This window comes from Herpailurus yagouaroundi, unplaced genomic scaffold (assembly GCF_014898765.1).
Source record: "Herpailurus yagouaroundi ecotype Mexico unplaced genomic scaffold, PumYag 160, whole genome shotgun sequence".
NCBI classification, from domain to species: Eukaryota; Metazoa; Chordata; class Mammalia; order Carnivora; family Felidae; genus Herpailurus; species Herpailurus yagouaroundi.
Genome location: NW_024412401.1, coordinates 24,851,301 through 24,873,080, shown reverse-complemented (window position 1 = coordinate 24,873,080; position 21,780 = coordinate 24,851,301). Strand labels below are relative to the sequence as shown.

The window sequence follows — 21,780 nt, the reverse complement described above, 5'->3', positions numbered from 1 at the left end:
CAACTCTGCCAAAGTAGAAGGGATATCAAGAAAAGCTTCACAGGCCATCTGAGTCAGAACTTGGAGCATATGTAAATCTGCTAGATAGCTGAAGGTGAGAAAGTTGTCCTGACAGCTTTTTGTCCTGAGGTTTTTTCTCCTCAGTGGCAGGATTTTATCCTTGGTGGCTAGCATCCCAAATGTTAATGAGACCATCAGATTTCAATAACTACTCAAGATATTAACCATAATGGTTTCATTTCATCAGCAAAATGAACATAATCCCTTCCTGACCTATTTCATCATCTCAACGAGATCGTCAAATGAGATACTGTACAATAGCACATCTTGAAACTACTAATATAAATCATATGTGACCACACAGAATTATCACATATAATAAATGGCGTTGTTCCACACAGTTTTTATTTGTAGGCCACCAAAGAAACGCGTCTTCCCCAAAGTAGTACGTAAAGTTCCACTGTACAGTCCTAGACAGGGCCGCAGGAAACCCTGAAGACTGTCTCATTCTAATTCAGTTCCGTCATTTTATTAATGCAGAAACTAAAACTGAGGAGTACCAAAATAATTTATAACAACATCCTACCCATGTTACAGGTGGATGTGAATTCCCACTACATTTTCATCACAAACGTGTGATGGTATTGGTATCTGTATGTTTCTGAGTTAGTATCCAGATGTTAAATAACTCAAATCTTTCAAGACTCCCCAGTGGTTCAATAGGACAGCTTCTTGTTTGGACCCCTAGAGTTGGGCTTTTCTGCCTGATAGCAAAGATACGAATCAAACTCCCTGTTCAGTACCTTTCTCCTACCTTGGTCACCTGTTGCTTCCAGGCCCCAATATCTACCAGCAGCTACAGTTTCCTCCATTCTATGATGCACATTTTCCCACACTCTCACTTCTGAAATCTGCATCTGCATTACAATCAAGGTAAAAAGAAAACTTCAGCCTCTGGACAGAAAGGTAAGACACGATATTGCTACTGCAACCGAACCATGTACAAACTTGGCTATGTATAGAAGGAATTACTGATTTAATTATCACTTTAATTATTTGCATTGGTATCTCTCCTGCAAATAAAATTTAGCTTAACCTTATTCCCCATTAATGTCTTCAGGCAGATTTCACAACGATTCAGCACTGCAATGAAAAGCCACTGCGTTCACAGAAAACTGTCAATCCCATGCGAGGAAATACAATTACTAGCAATAGAAATTTCCAAAGACTGCAAAATAAATCACAGAATTTTCAAAATTAGAAGACGTTGGTGTGATGTGAAGGACTGTCAGAAACCAAACATCTAGCTGTCAAAGAAAGTGACAACAGTAAAGAGAGACAGCGGGACTCCTGGGGTTATCAGCTTCACTGATGGTGATAAATCCCAAATTGAGATTCTAGCACTTGGTCCCAACTATAAAGGAAACTTCCACCATTGCTTCATTTGAGTGTGTCTGGAGGTCACACATCAAAACCCTATTCTTTCTACCTCCCTTCACTGCTAGTCAGCTAGGGCCACCCAGGGCTGATTCACAAACCCAGGTACCCTGCTAAACAAGTGGAAAAGCAGACAGCCTGCGAACAGTACACAGAACAGACAGGTCTATGACCTTTGTTGATTAAATAAAAACTGGCACCAGAAACCTTGTCTTCCCAGGCCAATAACTTACTCCCCGCTTTATGCATATACTTCAATACTCCCTCCTTTTTCAACCCTTGTTGTTTGGTCTCACGATCCTTCTTTCTTTCCCTCTATCAAGTACTTGACTGAAACATCTGTTGAAATTCACTAGTGATGCCTTTCTGGTGAAATTCAACATTCTTTTCTAAAATTCTTCAGGATATGAGACACACTGACACATTGTTCTTTATTAGTTTACATGACACCACACTTCCATGTCCACAGTCAGCCCTCTGCTACCTCTCAAATCTACATCTCTACACTTCTTGGCCTTGTGCTCCAAACTCATATTTTAACTGCCTTCCAAGAAACACTCTCTGCTTGGCTTGCCTTTTACTGCAAAGTCAACACATTCAAAACCAAAATACAACATTATTCCTCTAATAGTGGGAGATGTAATCAAAGGGCCCCACAAGGACTCAGGTTCCTTCATTGCTGAGACAGCTCAGCAGTAAAACAGCAACAGGAGGATGAAGATTTCCCTCTCAGAGACTGAATTCCAATCTTTTCACCACTCTAACTTTGCGGGTGATGACCCTTACTTTCCCTTACCCTTCCCATTATAGCACAATTATGTGTTGCGACCTAGTGAGAGTATTCCCAAATATTACAAATATGCACCAAAAGACAGGTAAAGGACATGAACGATGCCTTTTATTCAGTCTGCTTAGCTACTGTTAAAAACTGAAGATCATACCACTGTTGGCAAGGATGAAGGCAAAAGTTAGAATACATACAAACCCTTTTAGGTACTGCTGGCAACCCCGCTACAATCTTGTCCGCGTCCCACTCCAGTTCTGCCTCCGGTCTTCCCTCTAGGCCCAGTGCCACACCCTCTCTCAAGGAGTCTGGTCCTCTCTTCTCTTCTCCCTGCTCCAGCTCTGGGGAAAGCATACTAGGTTCTCTTCTTTTGTAAATATGCTGCCAATCTCTGTAAACAAGGCTAAAACCCTGACCACCAACAGGGTTTTATTCTTCCAAGTACTCAGTGGTTCTTCTCAACTCCACCCCCTTAGGGTTACCTGGCAGCTGTAATGTCAAAGTGAGCTTGTCAAAACACCAAGCACCATACAGCGTGAAAGCGAATTCTCTAGTCTAGTCCGGATAACATTCCACTCCCAAATTTAGGGCTTTAAAACAAAAATATGATTTACCCAAAAATGTTTCCAGAAAGTCCAAGGACTTAAGAAACATTTCTAAAAAAAAAAAAAAAAAAAAAAAAAAGAAACATTTCTAATTCAACACACAACTCCAACCTGGAGGACTAGGGGCACGCCTAAATTCTCAATCACTTGTTTTTTGTTTTTTTGTTTTTCACAATACTTCCATTTTCTAGTCTCCTGAGCTCCATGGAATTAGTTGATATAAAGTTAACTGATATCCAAGAAAAACACACTAAGAACAGGCTGCCTCAATGGCAAGATGAGATTTAACAGGGACAATTAATATAAAGGACTTCGTTTAGGCTCAAATAAAATAAACTGCATTAATACAGGATAAAGATTTGCTTAGCAAATTTGGGGAACCTGTTTAACAACAGATTTTTAAAAGTCAACAGCATTTACTGTTAACTGTAGCCATGGTGATAGGGGAGATAGAGAGAGAACTGGGCACAAAATTCCACAAATGTCCAAATAATAAATAATCAGTGTTACTTGAACATCCATCTGCTATGTACATATGGGTCAGAAAATCAAAGAACGAATTCGACAAAGTTTGACTGGAAAGGTATCCTAGCCGTGGAGACAACTACCTCATTTTATAGACCTAGTGTCTATTTGTCTCACTCCAATACTAAATCAAATCATGAGGTCAGGATGTGGTAAATTTTGTTTCATAAAAAGCATTTCCTTACTACAGCTCCTCCCTACAATGAACTGACTGCCTCACAGAAGATTATGACTTCTCTATCATTAGAGATATTTAAGCGGAGGCTTAATGACCAATAGTCAGAATTTGTGAAGTAGGGATCTCCTGCACTAAGTAAAGGGTTGATGTAAAACTAAAACTCTACAATTCTTCAAATAGTAAGATTCTATTGTTACAAGTTGCATCAAATATTAAACATCCATACTTTCCTTTTTTTTTTTTTTAAATATTTGTTTATTTTTGAGTGAGCAAGGAGGGGCAGAGAAAGAGGGTGACAGAGGACCTGAAGCAGGCTCCACACTGACAGCACGGAGCCCAATGCAGGGCTCAAACTCACAAACTGCAAGATGATGACCTGATGCTTAACCAATTGAGCCACCCAGGCGCCCCTCCATGTTTTCATTTTTTGACTAATTCAACTTAAGTTGACATCTTCAAGGTACAGCATTTAGGGTAGCGAAACTCATTGTATAATTGTTTGTTCATCTATTTCCTCCATTACACTGTAGGTTAGTATTTTATGAGTATTTTATGCATCTCTGCATTCCTAGGTCCAGAATCCAGAAAGGATCCAGTATGATTCTTGAATAAACATCCCAGGAGTATCTCTTTTGTATGTGGGTGGTCACTAGCACCAGGGTCCTCAATTAAATGGCCAAGCAACCAAATTTTTTTACTTTTAACTACCTTCATTTTTGAAGTCTTTTTCCCATCTCTCAATGCTCTCCTTTCAACTGTCTGAAATTCCCACTTAAGTACCTCCCTTAAGTCCATTTGATGGACAATACCCCATCATCCAGAATAACCTCTTCCTCCATATAAATGGAAGGCAACCTGACACTTCCAAGATTACAAATGAACATACCCTCTGACCTAGAAGGAATGTAGCCTACAGATATACTTTACATGTGAAAAGTGCCTAACATACATGGTTATTAATTTCCTAAGAATTTTATACTAGGTTGTTTCTAATCCTGCCTATGCATCTATCAATAGAACTGGTGAAATAACATGATGGTATCACTAAAATGGAAGACCATACAGCTACAAAAAAAAAAAAAATTGATGTTTTCATAAAAAATTGTTTTCAAAAAAATTGATGATGATTAACATAGACTAACCCCTAAGATGTATTAAGTAAAAATCTGGGGGCGCCTGGGTGGCTTAGTCAGTTGACCATCTGACTCTTGATTTCAGTTCAAGTCATGATCCCAGGGTCGTGGGATCAAGCCCAACATCGGGCTCTGTGTTGAGTATGGAGCCTGCTTGAGATTCTTTCTCTCCCTCTACCCGTCTTCTCTGATCAGGCTCTCTCTCTAAAAAACAACTGCATAGTGCAGAACAGTATATTTAATACAGTAACATTTTGGCTAAAAAGCAAAGGTAGGAAGGAAAGAAGAAAGGAAAATGCATATACACATTGGCTTGTACATATTACAAAGCATCTCCCTGGAAATACAAAAGCAATAGGTAACACTGACTTCCACGGAAGGGAACTGGGTACCCAGATGATAGGGATGGGAGGAGACTTTTCACTACACACACATTTGTACTTTTTGAATTTAGAAAAATGTGAGTGTATTATATCTATTCAGTGTCATAAAAAAATAAAAAATGCCTTTCTATGCTCCATCCCTTTCTCCTATACTATCTTCAAAACTCCTAACTTACTCCTAACTTAGTACATTTACTATATGGAGTATTGCCACCTCATGCCAATTTCAAAACTTTAATGTTCTTTCTGTGAAACAATTTGCCAAGATACAGTAATAGCCTTTAAAATATACTTTTTTGGGGGGCACCTGGTTGGCTCAATCAGTAGAACATGCAACCTGTGATCTCAGGGTCATGACTTTGAGCCCCACACTGGGTGTACAGATTACTTAAATAAATAAAACTTTAAAAAAAACTTTAAAAAAAGTAAATATTACTTAAAAAAATAAAACTTCTTTAACTCTATTAATACTACTTCTTAGAATGTTGTCTAAAGGAGTAACAAGAGATAAGAGCAAAGATACGCACGCAGATGTTTGTTACAGCATTTTATGGTTGAAAACCACCTATATGAATGACAATATGACAATGACAAAATAAATTATGACACAGTCATAAGTGGGATGCTATATAGGCATTAAAGCTGATATTTTAGAAGCATTTTTAAGGACAGGGAAATGGTTATATTACTAAAGCTATATACAATGTGGTTATAATTCTATTGCTATCATGTGTCTTTTTTTTTTTTTTTAACCACTTCAAAGAGTTGAAGGGGTATGTTGATATACAGAGCAGATGTGTACCCTAGCCCCTAAAAAGAATAGAGAAACTTTTATCTCTGATGGTTAGCGCTACAACATTAACCGAATTTCTTGGTTTTTCCCAATCTAAACATACCTTTATAGTTTCTCATTATAGTTTATGTGGACTAGTGGTTATTACAAGAGTATGATAATTAATATAAGGTAATTCAGAGACAAAAAGAAGTTTGAATCCTATCTCTGCCAGACAGCCTGTAAGTAATCTTGGGGAAGTTGCTTAACTTTTTTGAGACTGTTTTCTAAATTTATAACAACAGCAATCTCAGAAGGTTTGAGATTGAGATAATATGTACAGAAATAAGAATACTCAGGGGACCCTGGGTGGCTCAGTTGGTTGAGCGTCCAACTCTTGATTTTGGCTCATGTCAGGATCCCAAAGTCGTGGGACTGAGCATGGCAGCAGGTTCTGTGCTAAATGTGGAAGCCGGCCTAAGATTCTGTCTCCCTCTGCCCCTCTCCCCCATTCACGCTCTCCCTCTCTCTCTAGCTCTCTAAAATAAAAGAAAGAAAGAAAGAAAGAAAGAAAGAAAGAAAGAAAGAAAGAAAGAAAGAAAGAGAGAACACTTAGCATAGTACTCAGCACATAAAATGCTAAAAAATTCATTTATGCATTCATTCAACAAGTATTTATTAGCACCTACTATGTGCCAGTCCCTGTTATACCTGCTGTACAGAGAATCAGAGCAAACCTTTACACAAGTCCAGAAGACAACACTGACACAGAATACATAATGTAAACAGTGTGCACATAAAGCAGTGAACATTCCCATCAGCTATTTCTGTCTCTTTCTCCATTCACGGGTACCCATACAGAGTTTTTCAGCAGCATGACTGTTTGAACAGGGTTATTAGAACTTCAGTAGTTCTTAGGCAGCGTGAGATGTACCTACAAGAAAGTAGATTTTCAGTTCCAACCCAAATTAACAAAGTGTTGGAATACATCCAGTGTGCACATATCCCTAACAAATAGAAAATCATAACTCATAAAATGTTCATGCTTGGAGGAACCTGGTAATTACCTGATCCTTTTCTCTTATTTTTCAGCTGAGGAAACAGAAATGCCCAAAGAGTTACATCAACACAATCTAGATATATTCTAAAAGCACAGGGGAAAAAAGCATATTGGAAAATCTATGGTGATCTCTCCCAAGTAGGACACGATGAAGGACTCAAGCCTTTCCCTCTGGAAAGCAACACTGGCTCTAGGTGATGTGACTCAGTTGCACAGGTACTGAGGTACAGGGATGAACCTAAATGAAAAGTGGCAAATCATTCTGGGCTACACTAAAGCTAAAATAGAACTGTGGTAAGAGAAGGAAGTGGTGACCACCCACCAGCTACCTTTGAATCAAAGGAAGAAGAGAGTCACACCTGGGCCTGCAAATAGCAAAAGACCTACTGGAGCCATAAAGAAACGAGCTGGTGTCACTGTGTACTTCATATTTTAGAAGCGCAGAGTAAGGCCTAAACACCTTTCACCAGAACAGTGTATGTAACCTGTGTGGGAACAAAGGAGGAACACCTTCAGGAGGACCGAGAAGCCTAGGAGATTCCTGCTGTTGAGGAGCTCACAATGTAAGGTAGAAAGCCAGCACGCCATGGGTAGAGGGTAATGCACAAAGTGCGCTGAGAGCATAGAATAGGGACACTTCCCTCAAAGATGGTGCCTCCCCTGAGACTTATAGAAGGCTAAAGAAGAAAGGGAAGTCATTCCAGGGAGATGCTATACCAGGATTCTGTACAGATTCAGGAATAAGAGACTTCAAGCAGTTTAGGAAAATGTAAATAGATCATATAAATCATCTCGATATAAACAACATGAAAAAAAGAATAACAAAATTCAACACCTATTCATGATAGGTGTTTCTCAAACCAGCAATGAATAGAAAACAAAAATTCAAATATGTATCATTTACAAAAGCATCCAAAATCAAATACATAGGAATAAATCTAACAATATATAAGACCTGACCTCTACAGGGAAAGCTTCAAAGCATTACTTGACAGAAATTATGAAGAATAGAAAAGAAAATTAATTTATTTATAAATGGAGGGACATTCAATACTATAAGATGTTAACATTCTGCAAAGTGACCTGCAGATTCAACAAAATCAAATCAAAATCCTACAGCTGTGTGTGTGTGTGCGCGCACGCGTGTGTGTGTGTGTGTGTAGGAATTCACAAGCTAATTCTAAAACCTATATAGAAAAATATCCCAAGAACGGCCAAAGCAATTTTGGAAAACAATGCTTTTGGAAGACCTACACTACAGAATATCAAGACCCATCATAACATGATAATAATTAGGACTATTAATTAAGTATTGGCATGAGAACAAACAGAACAAATAGATTCCAGAAACAGATTCTCACATCTACAACTATTTGATTTATGATAGCAGTGACACTGCAGGGCCCTGGGAAAAGGAAGATATTACCAACAGTAGTGCTGGATCAACTAGGCATACAAATTTTAAAAATAAAAAATAAAACACATACACACACATACATATACACAGTGAAATATTACTCAGCCATAAAAAAGAATGAAATCTTGCCATTTGCAATGACATGAATGGAGCTAGAGAGTATTATGCTAAGCAAAATAAGTCAGAAAAAGACAAATACCACATGATTTCACTCACATGTGGAATTTAACAAACGGAACAAATAAGCAAAGGCGGGGGGGAGAGAGAGAGGCAAACCAAGAAAAAGACTCTGAAGTATAGAGTACAAACTGATGGTTACCAGTGGGGAGGAGGGTGGGGGATTAAATAGGTGATGGGGATTAGGAGTGCACTTGTTGATATGAGCACCAGGTATCATATGAAGTGTTGAATCACTAAATTCTAAACCTGAAATAAATATTACATTGTATGTTAACTAACTAGAATTTAAGTAAAACTTGAGAGAGGAGAAAAGTAACATTATGCTGTACGGTAAGTAGCTGGAATTAAAATTAAAAATTAGGGGTGCCTGGGTGGCTCAGTCGGTTAAGCGACCAACTTTGGCTCAGGTCACGATCTCACGGTTTGTGAGTTTGAGCCCTGCATCAGGCTCTGTGCTGACAGCTCAGAGCCTGGAGCATGCTTCAGATTCTGTGTCTCCCTCTCTCTCTGCCCCTCACCTGCTCATGCTCTGTCTCTATCTCTCAAAAAATAAATAAATGTTAAAAAAAATTTTTAATTAAAAATTAAATTTAAAAATAATATATATATATATTTCATTCCATAATGAAAAATCAACTCCAGATGGACTATACATATCAACATTAAAGTAAAGCAAGATGACTTCTAGAATAAAACATAAATATTTTCAAGACATTGAGTCCAGAAAGATTAATCAAATAGGATTCAAAAAGCCCTAACCTTTAAGAGAAAACAACGGAAGTTAAACTACATTAAAATACATTAAAGTCTGTCAAAAAGATACTGTTCTCCTATATCATTTTTCTTATTCATGTCTTTTTCTTCTTTTAGATTTTCAAATATTTGTCCATTTTAGTACTGTGTTTAAAAAGAATCAATTTGGTGTTTTATAGATCAAATCTACTGTAATTTTTTCTAAACCTTTATTTCCTTTGCATGCAGTTAGGTTGATTTGTACTTAATTCCTTCTCTAGCTTGAAATCTTCTTGCTTTCGAATTTTCTCTTGGGTACTGCTTTAGCAAAATCCCCACTAGTTTTGTAGGGCTTGTGTTGCCGGTCATTTCTAAATGGTTTGTAATTACAACTATAATTTCCTCTTTACTACAGGGATTATTTAGAAGAAAAATCTTATATTTCCAAGAGGATATATTATTTATTTTGACTTTTTCTTTTAGTTGTTGTGAATTTCTAATTTGGGTATTCTTTGTAGACCTTCCTATCACCAGTTTCCTGGAAAAGTGAAGAAGTATTTTAAAAGAATAGTGTTCATGATTATAAAATTGGAATACATTAAATCTTTATTATTGTGTTACTCAAATATTCTTTTCTAATTTTTTTAATGTTTATTTATTTTTGAAAGAGACAGAATGCAAGCGGGGGAGGGGCAAAGAGAGAGGGAGACAGAATCTAAAGCAGGCTCCAAGCTCTGAGCTGTCAGCAGAGAGTCCAACATGAGGCTTGAACCCACGAACCATGAGATCACGACCTGAGCTGAAGTCGGACGCTTAACCCACTGAGCCACCCAGGTGTCCTGACCATTGCTTATTTTTTTAGTTAGATTTTATTTTTATCAAAGTTATGTATGTACAGAGTCTACAGTGTCAAATAATTCTACAAAACTGTTACCCCTCCTCCCACAAAAAAGATAGCAGCTCTCCAACATCCAGCCCTTTCTATTTCCTGCTCCACGGAAGCAATCACACTTTCCACACTTAATTGAGTCTCTTGGTATTTAGCTTTATGTCATTCCCATCCCTTTTCAGAACAAAGAAACACTGAATTTAGCTAAAAGAGGAATGGCAGAGATAAACACTGCTGGAAATCTCCAAGACTTGGTGAACCACACATATAGGTACACAAGTTTTAATTTCTTGACTTCCCTAGTCTGAAATGTTCATCTTCTCTGTCAAACAAAATATCAAAGTAAGCAGTTCAATTCTGGTTGCAGTCTCCTAGAGGAATACAGCTAAATTAAAACAAATAAGGACAGAAAAGACCAGCCAAAATGAGGTGACTTTTATAATATGTTGTAATATTTCTAACCACTAAATCCATGGCCTTTCTTGGGGCATGAGGATGTGAGAGTATCTAATGTTGTCTGAGCTCCTTTCAGAAGAACCAACCAAATACAGTTTTCAGACATCACGATATAAATGTCCAGAAGCTTAGCACTAGGAATATGGGTTTCAAATTGCTGTTAGCATTAATGCTAGCATTTTGGTTACTGAAGAAGGCCTCTAGTAGAAGGCTGGTTATTAAAAGGTAAGGGTCTATCAGGACTTGATGTATAGAATTATGCAGCACATGTACAGAATTTATGACATCTATATAGAAGTCAATAATTACTATGCCCTAGCTATGGTTTAGAATGGTTCACAGGTGATTATACCCATTTGTTCCATGAGACTTTCCCCCCAGTTCCAGGATCTCTATGCTAAATTAGATGCAAGCACCCCAGCTATTTCCTTAGGGCATGCCATCTGTTTGCAATGCACAGCTAATTCTGAGTCTGTTGCTCCTTGAAAAGTATCCCCTAAGGTTTCTGCCTGACTCCTAAATTCAAATTTATTGAAACTCCTCCCTCCTTCCCCTTCTCCCATCATAAGGCAAGGGAAAGCTAGATCTGACATAACGTATATGATCAATGAGAAATGGTGGAAAGTCTCTAGCTAGAAGAATATTTATGTGACCTTGCCTTTTGTTTGTTTGTTTGTTTGTTTGTTTTTTAAAGAATAAAGTGGAAAAAACAATTGTGATCTTGGGGAAAAAGACTGCATGAGAGCAGAAAGACTCAAGCTCATAAATGCATTATAAATAGGGGTGCCTGGGGTGGCTTGGTTGGTTAAGCATCCGACTTTGGCTCAGGTCATGATCTCACAGTTCGTGGGTTCGAGCCCCACATTGAACTCTCTGTTGAGAGTTCAGAACCTGAAGCCTGCTTTGGATTCTGTGTCTCCCCCTCTCTCTGCCCCTCCCCCACTCATGCTGTCTCTCTCTCAAAAAAAAACATTTTTAAAAAATGCACTATAGGGGCGCCTGGGTGGCTCAGTCGGTTAAGCGGCCGACTTCGGCTCAGGTCATGATCTCGCGGTCCGTCAGTTTGAGCCCCGCGTCGGGCTCTGTGCTGACAGCTCAGAACCTGGAGCCTGTTTCAGATTCTGTGTCTCCCTCTCTCTGACGCTCACCCGTTCATGCTCTGTCTCTGTCTCAAAAATAAATAAAAACGTTAAAAAAAATTTTTTTAAATGCATTATAAATAAGGAAGAGAACAAAAGTTAAAATTTACCATGGGAAAAATAAAATCAAAACAATGGAAAGAGAAAAAATAGAGTATGTGTTCATAAGAAAGTGATCTACAGTGATAATTGTGTTAATTGGCTTGCTTTGTTGGTGATTAGAGCATTTCAAATAATTTACAAAAAAAAAAAGAAGAGAGAGAAAAGAAAGAAAAGTAAAGGACAAAAGATCTGTGGTTCTCAATCCTTAAAGAATGTGAAGAAAAGGGCCGACTGTGTGTATCCCAGAGGGCACTGGGCCCTGGCTTTTTTACTTCGTTTGGCTATAGCAAGTACTGTTGGTTTGTCTATGTTTAGAGAGATCAGTATTAGAAACATATCTGGGATGAGGAGATACTATAGATTTTTTTCAATTATCCCAACTTTTTAGTATGAAGATTTTCAAACATTCAGAAGCATTCAGAACATTCAGAAAAACTGTGAACACCTAAATTCTGTAATTGTCACTATTTTGCTATATTGATTTTATCATTATTTACCATCTGTTGAGGGTCTAATTTCAGAGCATTTAAGGAGATCTTCCATAAATTCAGGCAATTAAAAAAAACCATTCTCCCTAATGGAGACTTGAATGAGAAAAAGGGTGCTAGGGGTGCCTAGGTGGCTCAGTTGGGTAAGCGTCCAACTCTTGATTCTGGCTCAGGTCACAATCCCAGTTTGTTAGATCAAGCCCCGCATCGGGTTCTGTGCTGACAGTGCAGAGCCTGCTTGGGATTCTCTCTCTCTGACCCTCCCCCATGTGCTCACTCTTTTCTCTCAAAAATAAACATTTTTTAAAAAGGGGTGGGGGATGCTAAGTGAAGTTTTGTTTTTTGGTTTTTTTTTTTAATTTTTTTCAACGTTTTTTATTTTTATTTTTGGGACAGAGAGAGACAGAGCATGAACGGGGGAGGGCCAGAGAGAGAGGGAGACACAGAATCGGAAACAGGCTCCAAGCTCCGAGCCATCAGCCCAGAGCCCGATGCGGGGCTCGAACTCACGAACCGCGAGATCGTGACCTGGCTGAAGTCAGACACTTAACCGACTGCGCCACCCAGGCACCCCGTAAGTGAAGTTTTAAGTGAAATTCCTGTTTAGTTATTAGCTGAATTATTTTCCTAAAATTATCCTGAAATACCATATATGTTCAGAGTCCCAGTTTCCTCACCTGTAAAATAAAGTGAGACAAAATATAATCATGATCCCCATACTTATGGTTGTTTATAGCCTAAAAATCCTATATTTCTATGAAATTTTCTTAAAAATAACTGCCATTTACTTTGTGTTTTCTATGTGGCAGGAAGTATGCTATAATCTCATTTAATCTTCATAGGTTCCTTAAAATTTTGAGATACCACATTCATGAAAACTACCCACTGTTTTTAGTAGCATGCAGCCATTCTGACCTAATTCCAGTTGCACTTCCCCTTCACATTTTCAGTACCTTTTACTAACATCAATTTTGTACTGCTTTGGTGGAACTAGCTAGAACTAGCAAACAGAAATTTTCATTCCTCACTGAGAAACATGAGCAAACTCTGGTCCCTGGTGTGTAATTTTTTTCCAAATGTAAAATGCGATAAAACAGCCAAAACTACTTTAACTTGTTTATTTTGGTAAAATAATTACATATAATTATTGTTGAAGGAAATCTACAATACACAATCTTGGTGTTTTTATTTAAATCTGTTGCACATTGAATAACAAAATTAAAATGTCAGTTTTTCAATTGGAGAAAGTACTCAAATCAACAGCCATGTGCTAAACAAAGAGACTCAATTAGAGCACATTATGGTTCCACTTGGGAATAAATACATCCAGAAAAAAACCAACAAAGATCATACATATATTGTGCGTGTTCATATAAATTAAAAGTCAGTTACTAATTTTCTATCTCTACATTCCTCTTCAGGCTTACCTATCTCCTCCATGTTCATTGCTCCCAAATATTAGCCCTCACTTCTAGTTAAAAAAAAAAGCTGTTTGTTTTTGCTTTTTTCCATGGGAGCTATTTGTATTTCAATGCATATTTAAAGATCTTATATTGTAGAAATGTAACAGGATGCCCGCACAAGGTGTCCTAGAACTATAAATACACACTATTATGTAATACGTGAGGTTCACACCTAGGAAATCTAGATGGAATGGTTATCCTGAAGCAAATGAACAAAAATAAGGAGGTTCAGCCCTGTTGATTAGAACAAGGAAACACTAGGACTGAGAAGAAAGGAAAGTGAATCTACTCAAGTCATGGACGGTGATAAACCCAAACTCTTCACTTGATTTCTCTCTCATGCCCCTTATACAAAGACTTCTATAATAGATTCTGCTCGAGAGCAGGGAAAAACTTGTTTTTCCCATGAAATTGGCATGTTTCTAACAAAGAATATCCTTCATGGTAACATATGTGAGTATCTTTTACATGAATATTGGGGTTACTATGCATCCTGCCTGTGTAAGGACACATTCTCTGAGTATGTGTGGTCTCTCCTAAAGGAAGTCGTCGATCCCAACATCCATCACCCAGAAAGGAGGCAGCTCTTCAGATGGGAAACCCAAGCAAAGACACTCTCTGGACCCTGCTGTTTTGGCCCTGTTTGAAGAAAGATAAATGCCTGGCTCTATTCACTTCTGGTGGCAGTACTCAGATGATGTCTGCCAAATGGAGACAGGCCAAAAGATAAGGACATGAGGAAAATGTCTTTGTAAGCCAGCTTGAACAGTTTCATGTTGCTTTCTCTATTCATTATCCTCTAGCTTTTAGCTAAGCTTGATTTAAATGCTGCAGCCTTACATCAGCTGTTCCACTGGCATTAGCGTAAGACTAGTGTGTCCATACTTGGATCACAGCCTTTGCATGGAGAAGAAAAATGGTAGCACAACCCTCAATACATGCTGAAGAAGAAGCCTGCGAACGAGAATCAGGGCTGAGGTCCAGGAAGCCTTTACTACTTAGAGATTCTCCCTGCATTGCATCTTTGTGTCTGGGGCTCCTTATTATTAAGGAAGGAGGCAGCCTCCCATAAATGCTCAATAACAGGCAATGAGATGCAAACTATCAGGTTCCCTGATTGCTCTCACTGCTAGAAAACTCAGAGCTACGTATTGTGTTCAACTACAAAAGCTTTCCCCAGCTAAAAGTTATGGAGAATTGTTCTTTCTTTTCCCCTTTTATTTATTGGTTCTTATCTTTCTGGTCATTAGTTCTGATCTTACTGCATATATTTTTATTTCAAGTTTCCTAAATCCTTTCCTGGAAAACAGAGGACACAAGCCAATCACTGAATAGATTTTTCCCATACAATAAGAAAGTTACAAAATAGTGCTCCTCTCAAAGGTATGAATGCTAAAGAGTAAGAATGCTATATGTTGGCCTCTCTTTTACCTCATCCAAGAACCAGAGCAGATTCTCAAGAGGTGAAAGAGAGCTTGAACGCTAATGTCAGTACAATCAGAAGATCACAAATAATTCTGAATACATATTTCTTTGGTGTTGGAGGGGGTGGAGAGAACAAAGCATGGACCTGCAATCCAGGAGGGAAGAATATCTCAGTGAACTGAGCAAGGCTCCACATCTAAGCTAGGAGTTCAGAGTCAAAATAAATACTTCACTTAAGGTGGCTTTTTAGGGCACCAGAATAAAAAAAAAAAAAAAAAAAAAAAGGAGAGAGAGAGAGAGAGAATGAGGTAGAAGGCAAATGCTGATAATTGTTTCCTTGCCTAAGATTCTCTCCCATTTCCAACCACATTCCAATCTTACATCTTTGCTGCCTACTGAAAAACTCCACTTGGTTATGCGACCCTCACCTCAAACTCAACATGTTCAAATCAGGTTTCATTTCCCTGTCAATCTTTCTCTCACCTAATTCCTTACTAGTTAAAAGCATTATCCAGATGTAAAAGTCCTGGAGTCATTCTTTTTTTATTTCATGGAATCCTTAATTTTTGTACTCCAACTTCTTACAACTAAGATCTACTGCCGTTCAACAAATATTTACTGCGTGCCTATGATGCACCAGACACTTTCTATGCCCTTGTGATACAGTGGGAACAAAACAGAAATATCCATTTTCATAAACTTATATTCTAGTAGGAAAAGGGAAACAACAGACAGAGTAAATAAGTAAATACGGTTAAGTAAGTACAGGATCTCAGAAGGTAGTAAATGTTACAAAAAAAGAAAAAGCAGAGTAAGATAATGGCAATTTAAAAAAAGCGTGGTCAGGGTAAGTCTCATTGAGAAAAAGGTGACATTTGAGCAAAGATGTGGAAGAAGTAAGGGAGGAGCCTGTGCGGATATGTGGGGAAGAGCAGAGGCAAAGGGACAGCCCTGCAAAGGCCCTACTACCAGCTCCTCTGATTTCTTTGAAATGTCATAAAAACACATCAGATTAAAACCACTCACCTGATTTTTAAGGCCCATAATTCCTTGAACCCATCCTCTAAATCATGAACCTCCACTCCTCCCTTTAAAATTTTTGGAACTTAACATGCTCCTTCTTCATATGCATCATCCTCCCCTACCTAGGAGAGCTTTCTCTCTGCCCCAATCTAAACTCTGTCCATCCCACAAGGCAGGGGATCAAGTCCTACCACTTCTATAAAGCAGTGCCTATGGCTGCTATTACTGAATCTGTATTTATCATATTTCCCAAGTATCATATTTCTCTATTTTATTTTTTTTTTAATGTTTATTTATTTTTGAGAGGGAGAGACGGACAGACACAGAGTGCAAGCGAGGGAGGGACAGAGAGAGGGAGACACAGAATTTGAAGCAGGCTCCAGGCTCTGAGCTACCAGCACAGAGCCCGATGCAGGGCTCGAACCCACGAACCGTGAGATCATGACCTGAGCCAAACTCTGATGCTCAACTGACTGAGCCACCCAGGCACCCCCCAGGTATCATATTTCTTAAAGGAAGTCAGCCTCTTTCTCTACTTCCCACTGTGTTGGTCACTACAAGCTGAAGCTCTTTGCAACTTAAAAACACTTTTATTAGCTTTGATAAACTACTGAAAGAGATAGAATGATTTTTTTAATGACTTTATTATACTAAAAAAAAAAAACCCATGGGGAATGGATGAGTCAAAGTGTTAATGATGGACAGTGATAGCTTTTTTCTTTTCTCTAATTCAAATTTTCAGCTATTTTCAAGTCTGTGGTTATGTTACTTTAAGAAGCAAAGAGTGTGCTATGAAAATATATAAATCAATACAAATAGTGTGTGATCAACTATCATTAGACTCATCAGAGAGATTAAAATTACCTAAAAATATAAGTCAAAGACTGCAAGCATCTGAGTAACTTGCAGTTGCAAAGAGGCACACTATAAGACAAGCTGAAGCAAATTCTCATGGTTGAAAAAAAAGAAGAAAAAAAAAAAACCCTTCCTGATGAAGTGACCGAAACAAGATATTTACTGTATACAAAAGCAACATGATGTGCAGGAAACAGTACACCCTCTGAAAATGTTCAAGTGCAGGTCCCACCACTTATTAACATCATGACCTCAGTTTCCTGGTCTGTAAAATGGAAACACAGAAGCTCTTCCTTTTACAAACTTTCACAGATACAAACTAAGTTCCAGTCTGAGCAAAATCCTGTTAACTCTGCCTACTGGAGTTGGTGGTAATGCACAATCATTCGAACCTCAGTGGTTGGACTGTTACTAGCCTACAGATCTCTATCTAAAGCAGTATCTTTTTTTATAAATATATCTATGACTAAAAGATGAAAGAATATTGATATCTTTGAATAACATGTAAGATAGCTGAAAAGAATCCTGGGTTTGAACCAATGTCATCAGGGCACCTGGATGGCCCAGTCAGTTAAGTGTCTGATGCTTGATTTTGGCTCAGGTCATGATCTCATGGTTTATGAGATCGAGCCCCGTGTTGGGTTCTGTGCTGACAGCACGGAGCGTGCTTGGGATTCTCTCTCCCTCTCTCTCTGCCCCACTTGTATACATGTTCTCTCTCTCAAAATAAACATTAAAAAAAAAAAAAACCCAATGTCATCAAAATCTACAGTTAACTCTTGAGCATTGGTCACCGGGACCTAGTAACAAATGGACTTAAAAAAAAATCTTCTGGAAATTAACTGGTACATAAGTAAGAAACTTTTGTACTATTATACAACTACCATCAGCGTTGGTTCTGAGAATTAAATGAGACAAGGCAGACAGAATGCCTGGCACATTCTTATCATATATTCTTTTCAGATTGATAAATGGTACATGAACCACTGAATCTTCAAGAAATGTCAAAGTAACCTGTGTGCACCCATCTCCTGCAAGTCATAATTTTTTTTTAAGTTAGAAATCATTCTTTATCATGTGTATTCTCTTAGATTGCCAAACAGGGAGTAGCTTTCCAAAAAGCCAGATATGATCTATGAAACTGGACCCACAGAAACTGGACCCAGACTTACTTCTCTCTCTCACTAGTGTTGGAGAAAGTGTCTGTCTAAAGCAAATAGCCTATAAGTCAACCAATCATTAAGTTCATATAAAAAAAGGGTAACCATAAGAAACCTACCTGCATCACCTGGGCCAAAACTGTAGAGCTAAAACTGGATCTCATTCAAAGTAGCAACAAATCTTAATGTTTATGCCTAACAGTTGGATTTGATAATGAAGAAATTCAGTTAAGAAAGTCATTAATTACCCTAAGTATTAGAGTTAGGCCAGGTCAAGACAGACCATAATTTTTAAGATTCCAAAAGTTTTCTCAAGCCAGTTCTATGGGACAATGCATGAAAATCCCTGAGATACATGCCAGCATCTGCCCTCAATTCCAGAAGCAGGAAGCAAAGATGTGACCCAATCACATGATAACAAACCACAGTCCATCTGTTCAGAGAACTTGCATTATGTAAGCCACAACCAAGAAAGAACAGCAAAAGGCAGGCAGTTTGTCAACATGCGCAGGAGGCTCTGTGGTTTGAAGAAACATGTTCTCACATCAAAAGGGCCATCCATAAAAAAAAATGGCATTTTTAAAACCCATGTCATTAGATATGAAAATATCTGATGAACTACAAAGGTACTACCAGAATGGTGTTGAGTTCAGATAACTGTTTCAACTAGGCCTAGAAGAACCTTTCAGCAAAGGTCTTCTCCACATAAGCAGCCCTCCTCAGAGGAACAAGATTTACCTCCCTCTCAATTATTTTGATCATGTCAGTTCCCTATTTAATTTCAACAAAGTAGATCATCTAAAACTCTAAACCTAGACCATGCACTGCAAGTCCTCTCAATTACATCCACTTCAATTAAACCCCAAACAGCTTTACCATCTTTTAAACTACTAAAGCCTACTCTTCTCAATCAATAAGCTCTACACCAGGTCTTTTTATCAGCAATATAAAAAGGATATTGACCTTCTCTTGAGGACTTTTAAGCCCCTCCCCCACTCCATCAGAAGTCACTTTTCATAAATTCTGTAAAATTCAAGATAACTAACTTCACTTAGGTAAGTCACTCCATTAACCCTGCCCTCCCCTCCTCAAAGCCCTTCATATTTTAAAGAGCAGAAGATTTGTGGGGCGCCTGGGTGGCTCAGCCGGTTGGGCGTCCGACTTCAGCTCAGGTCATGATCTCACGGTCCGTGGGTTCGAGCCCCGCGTCGGGCTCTGTGCTGACAGCTCAGAGCCTGGAGTCCGTTTCAGATTCTGTGTCTCCCTCTCTCTCTGCCCCTCCCCTGTTCATGCTCTGTCTCTCTCTGTCTCAAAAATAAATAAACGTTAAAAATTAAAAAAAAAAAAAAAAAAGAGCAGAAGATTTGGAATGAGATAATCTAAATTCCTGTCTTAGTTCTGTCTGACCCTAAGAAATTCACCTAATCTCTGATGTCATTTTTTTCCCTTATAAACCAAAGGGACTTACAACTTTTAGCATTAGAATGCTTACCCCTGGTGGGCAGTCCATAATATTATTTTCCCTTATTTATCCCACTTAGATTAGCTTTCTATTTTGTTTCCATTCACATATTACAGAGTTTTCAGAATTGGGGGAAAGAAACCGTGGTAATACATCCAAACCCTGCAGTATAGAATAAAGAACTGAACTCTAAAAAGGAACTTGCCAGTCAATAAAAGCTTTGATTCCTGCCCTGGTGTAGGCCCCAGGACAGTGGGGGACACAGCTTACTACTCATCAAATCTCCCTCTCTGCCCATTTGAATTTAAGCTAACTTTCAAAGTCAGTTCAAGTCCTAAAGTGTCCAGAAAGCCTCCCCCCATTACTTCAGCCTACATTAATCATTCCCCTCTTTGACTACTTGATGCCTCTCTGCAGGGGTAATATTAAAAATATTTAACAACTGGCTCCACAATGGTGCCAACCAATCAGAAAGGATGTCTGATCAGTCAAAACACACGTGGCCCAGTGGAAATTGGTGGCTGAACATCAATCCAGTAATATCAACACAAAATAGCAACCTCAAACTCCAATACAACTTTCTCATCTGGTATTCAAAATCTCATGAATTAGGAAAAGTAGGTATGATCCAGAGTTTCTGTATAACTAGGGGTGAGGTTGAGACTAACAAGCAAATCTAATAACCAACTGCTTCTTTCATCACATTATGCAATTTCCATATTATATACACAGAAATGCCAATTAATATTGCATAAGCTGTACTTACATAAAACAGTATAAATACTAAAGGAAGGCTCAGTCAAGTGGAATTCACTTAATCAACAAGCATTTAAGTGGAACAGAATATAAAACACAGTGCTAGGTTCCAAAAGCATAAAGGAAAAGGCATAACCCTTGCCCTCTGGGTACCTATAACACATTCAAAAGTATAGTTAAAGAACGGCACAGGAATGGTAGAAATAAACAACACAAACTGTAAGTACTATACAGTTCAAGGAAATAAAGAGTTCAGGAACTAAATCAGTACATGAAGACAGGACTGAGAACTTCTCTCCTCACATTCCCAAAAGGGGTAAAGTTAAGTATGTTGTTAAAAGGCTAAAAAGTCAAGAGTCAGTGGGAAAACAGAAATCACCGGAATTGAGGGTTTACAGTAGTAACGAGTTGAGACTCTTTGGTTGAATACTCAGAGATGGCTTCAATCATAAGCCTCAAGTATTGCTCTAACTGCTGAATACAAATGGAAAATCTTGTAAACCCTTTGTGAGGATGGCTGAGGAAGATTAGCTTGGCAATAGCCTATAGAAAAGCCTAGAGGAGAGAAACTAGAAAGCAACTTAGAGTCAAGGGATAACAGGCAGGGCTAAACTGATGGCTGCACACAAAGAAAAGAAGAGACATTCGAGAAGCATTTATGAAGGAGTGCTTGGGTGGCTCAGTTGGTTAAGCATCTGACTCTTGATTTACGTTCAGATCATAATCTCACAGATCTCACGGTTCTCGGGATCAAGCCCCTCATCATGCTATGCACTGACAGCACAGAGCCTGCTTGGGATTCTCTCCCTCCCTCTCTGCCTCTCCCCGGCTGGCTCATGCTCTCACACGCGCTCTCTCGCTCTCTCTCTCACTCAAAATAAATCAATAAACTTAACAACAACAACAAAAAAAGAGTTGGGGGTTTAGGCATGTTTTCAAAGAAAAAACTTACACGATGGCAGAAAGGAAACCAGACTCTCACACGGGATATATATGTGGACATACTGGTATGGTACTAATCTGTGTACTAGGGACAGGGAACCAATTTCCCTAGAGAAATCTGTTAAAGAGAGGAGAAGCTGGGCAGAGAAATACAAAACTGATAGATACCCAGACAATAAGGAATAACTGCAACGTCTTAAAAAGGAAGCTAAATTATAAATTTAAAAGTGCATTTGAGCTGCTTCAGAATCGATGAAAGATCAACATAAACAAGCATGGGCAGACCAGTTGAGGGAGTCTAGACTACAGGCTAACGGCACCAGGATCAACTTTGTGCTGTATGCACACCAGTGTAGTCTGGAAGCTTCTCCCCAGCATGGACTGAGCACTGTTCTGGATGCTAATTAAGTCCAA

General features: G+C 38.5%; 1 protein-coding gene across 5 annotated transcripts in view; it reads right to left on the bottom strand.

Moving 5' to 3' along the window:
- Positions 1-21,780, bottom strand: part of TGFBR1 (transforming growth factor beta receptor 1) — a 56,240-nt gene that overhangs the window by 33,915 nt on the left and 545 nt on the right. Inside the window, exon 1 of one of the 5 annotated variants that reach the window (XM_040481806.1) lies at positions 815-1,069. The exons of 2 other annotated variants lie outside the window; for them this stretch is intronic. In XM_040481806.1, the coding sequence (XP_040337740.1) occupies positions 815-923 (109 nt within the window). In that variant the 5' untranslated portion in view covers positions 924-1,069. Of the gene's footprint in view, positions 1-814; positions 1,070-21,780 lie in introns of those variants that run through there. 2 more of the 5 variants (XM_040481802.1, XM_040481803.1) reach the window with 2 other exon arrangements.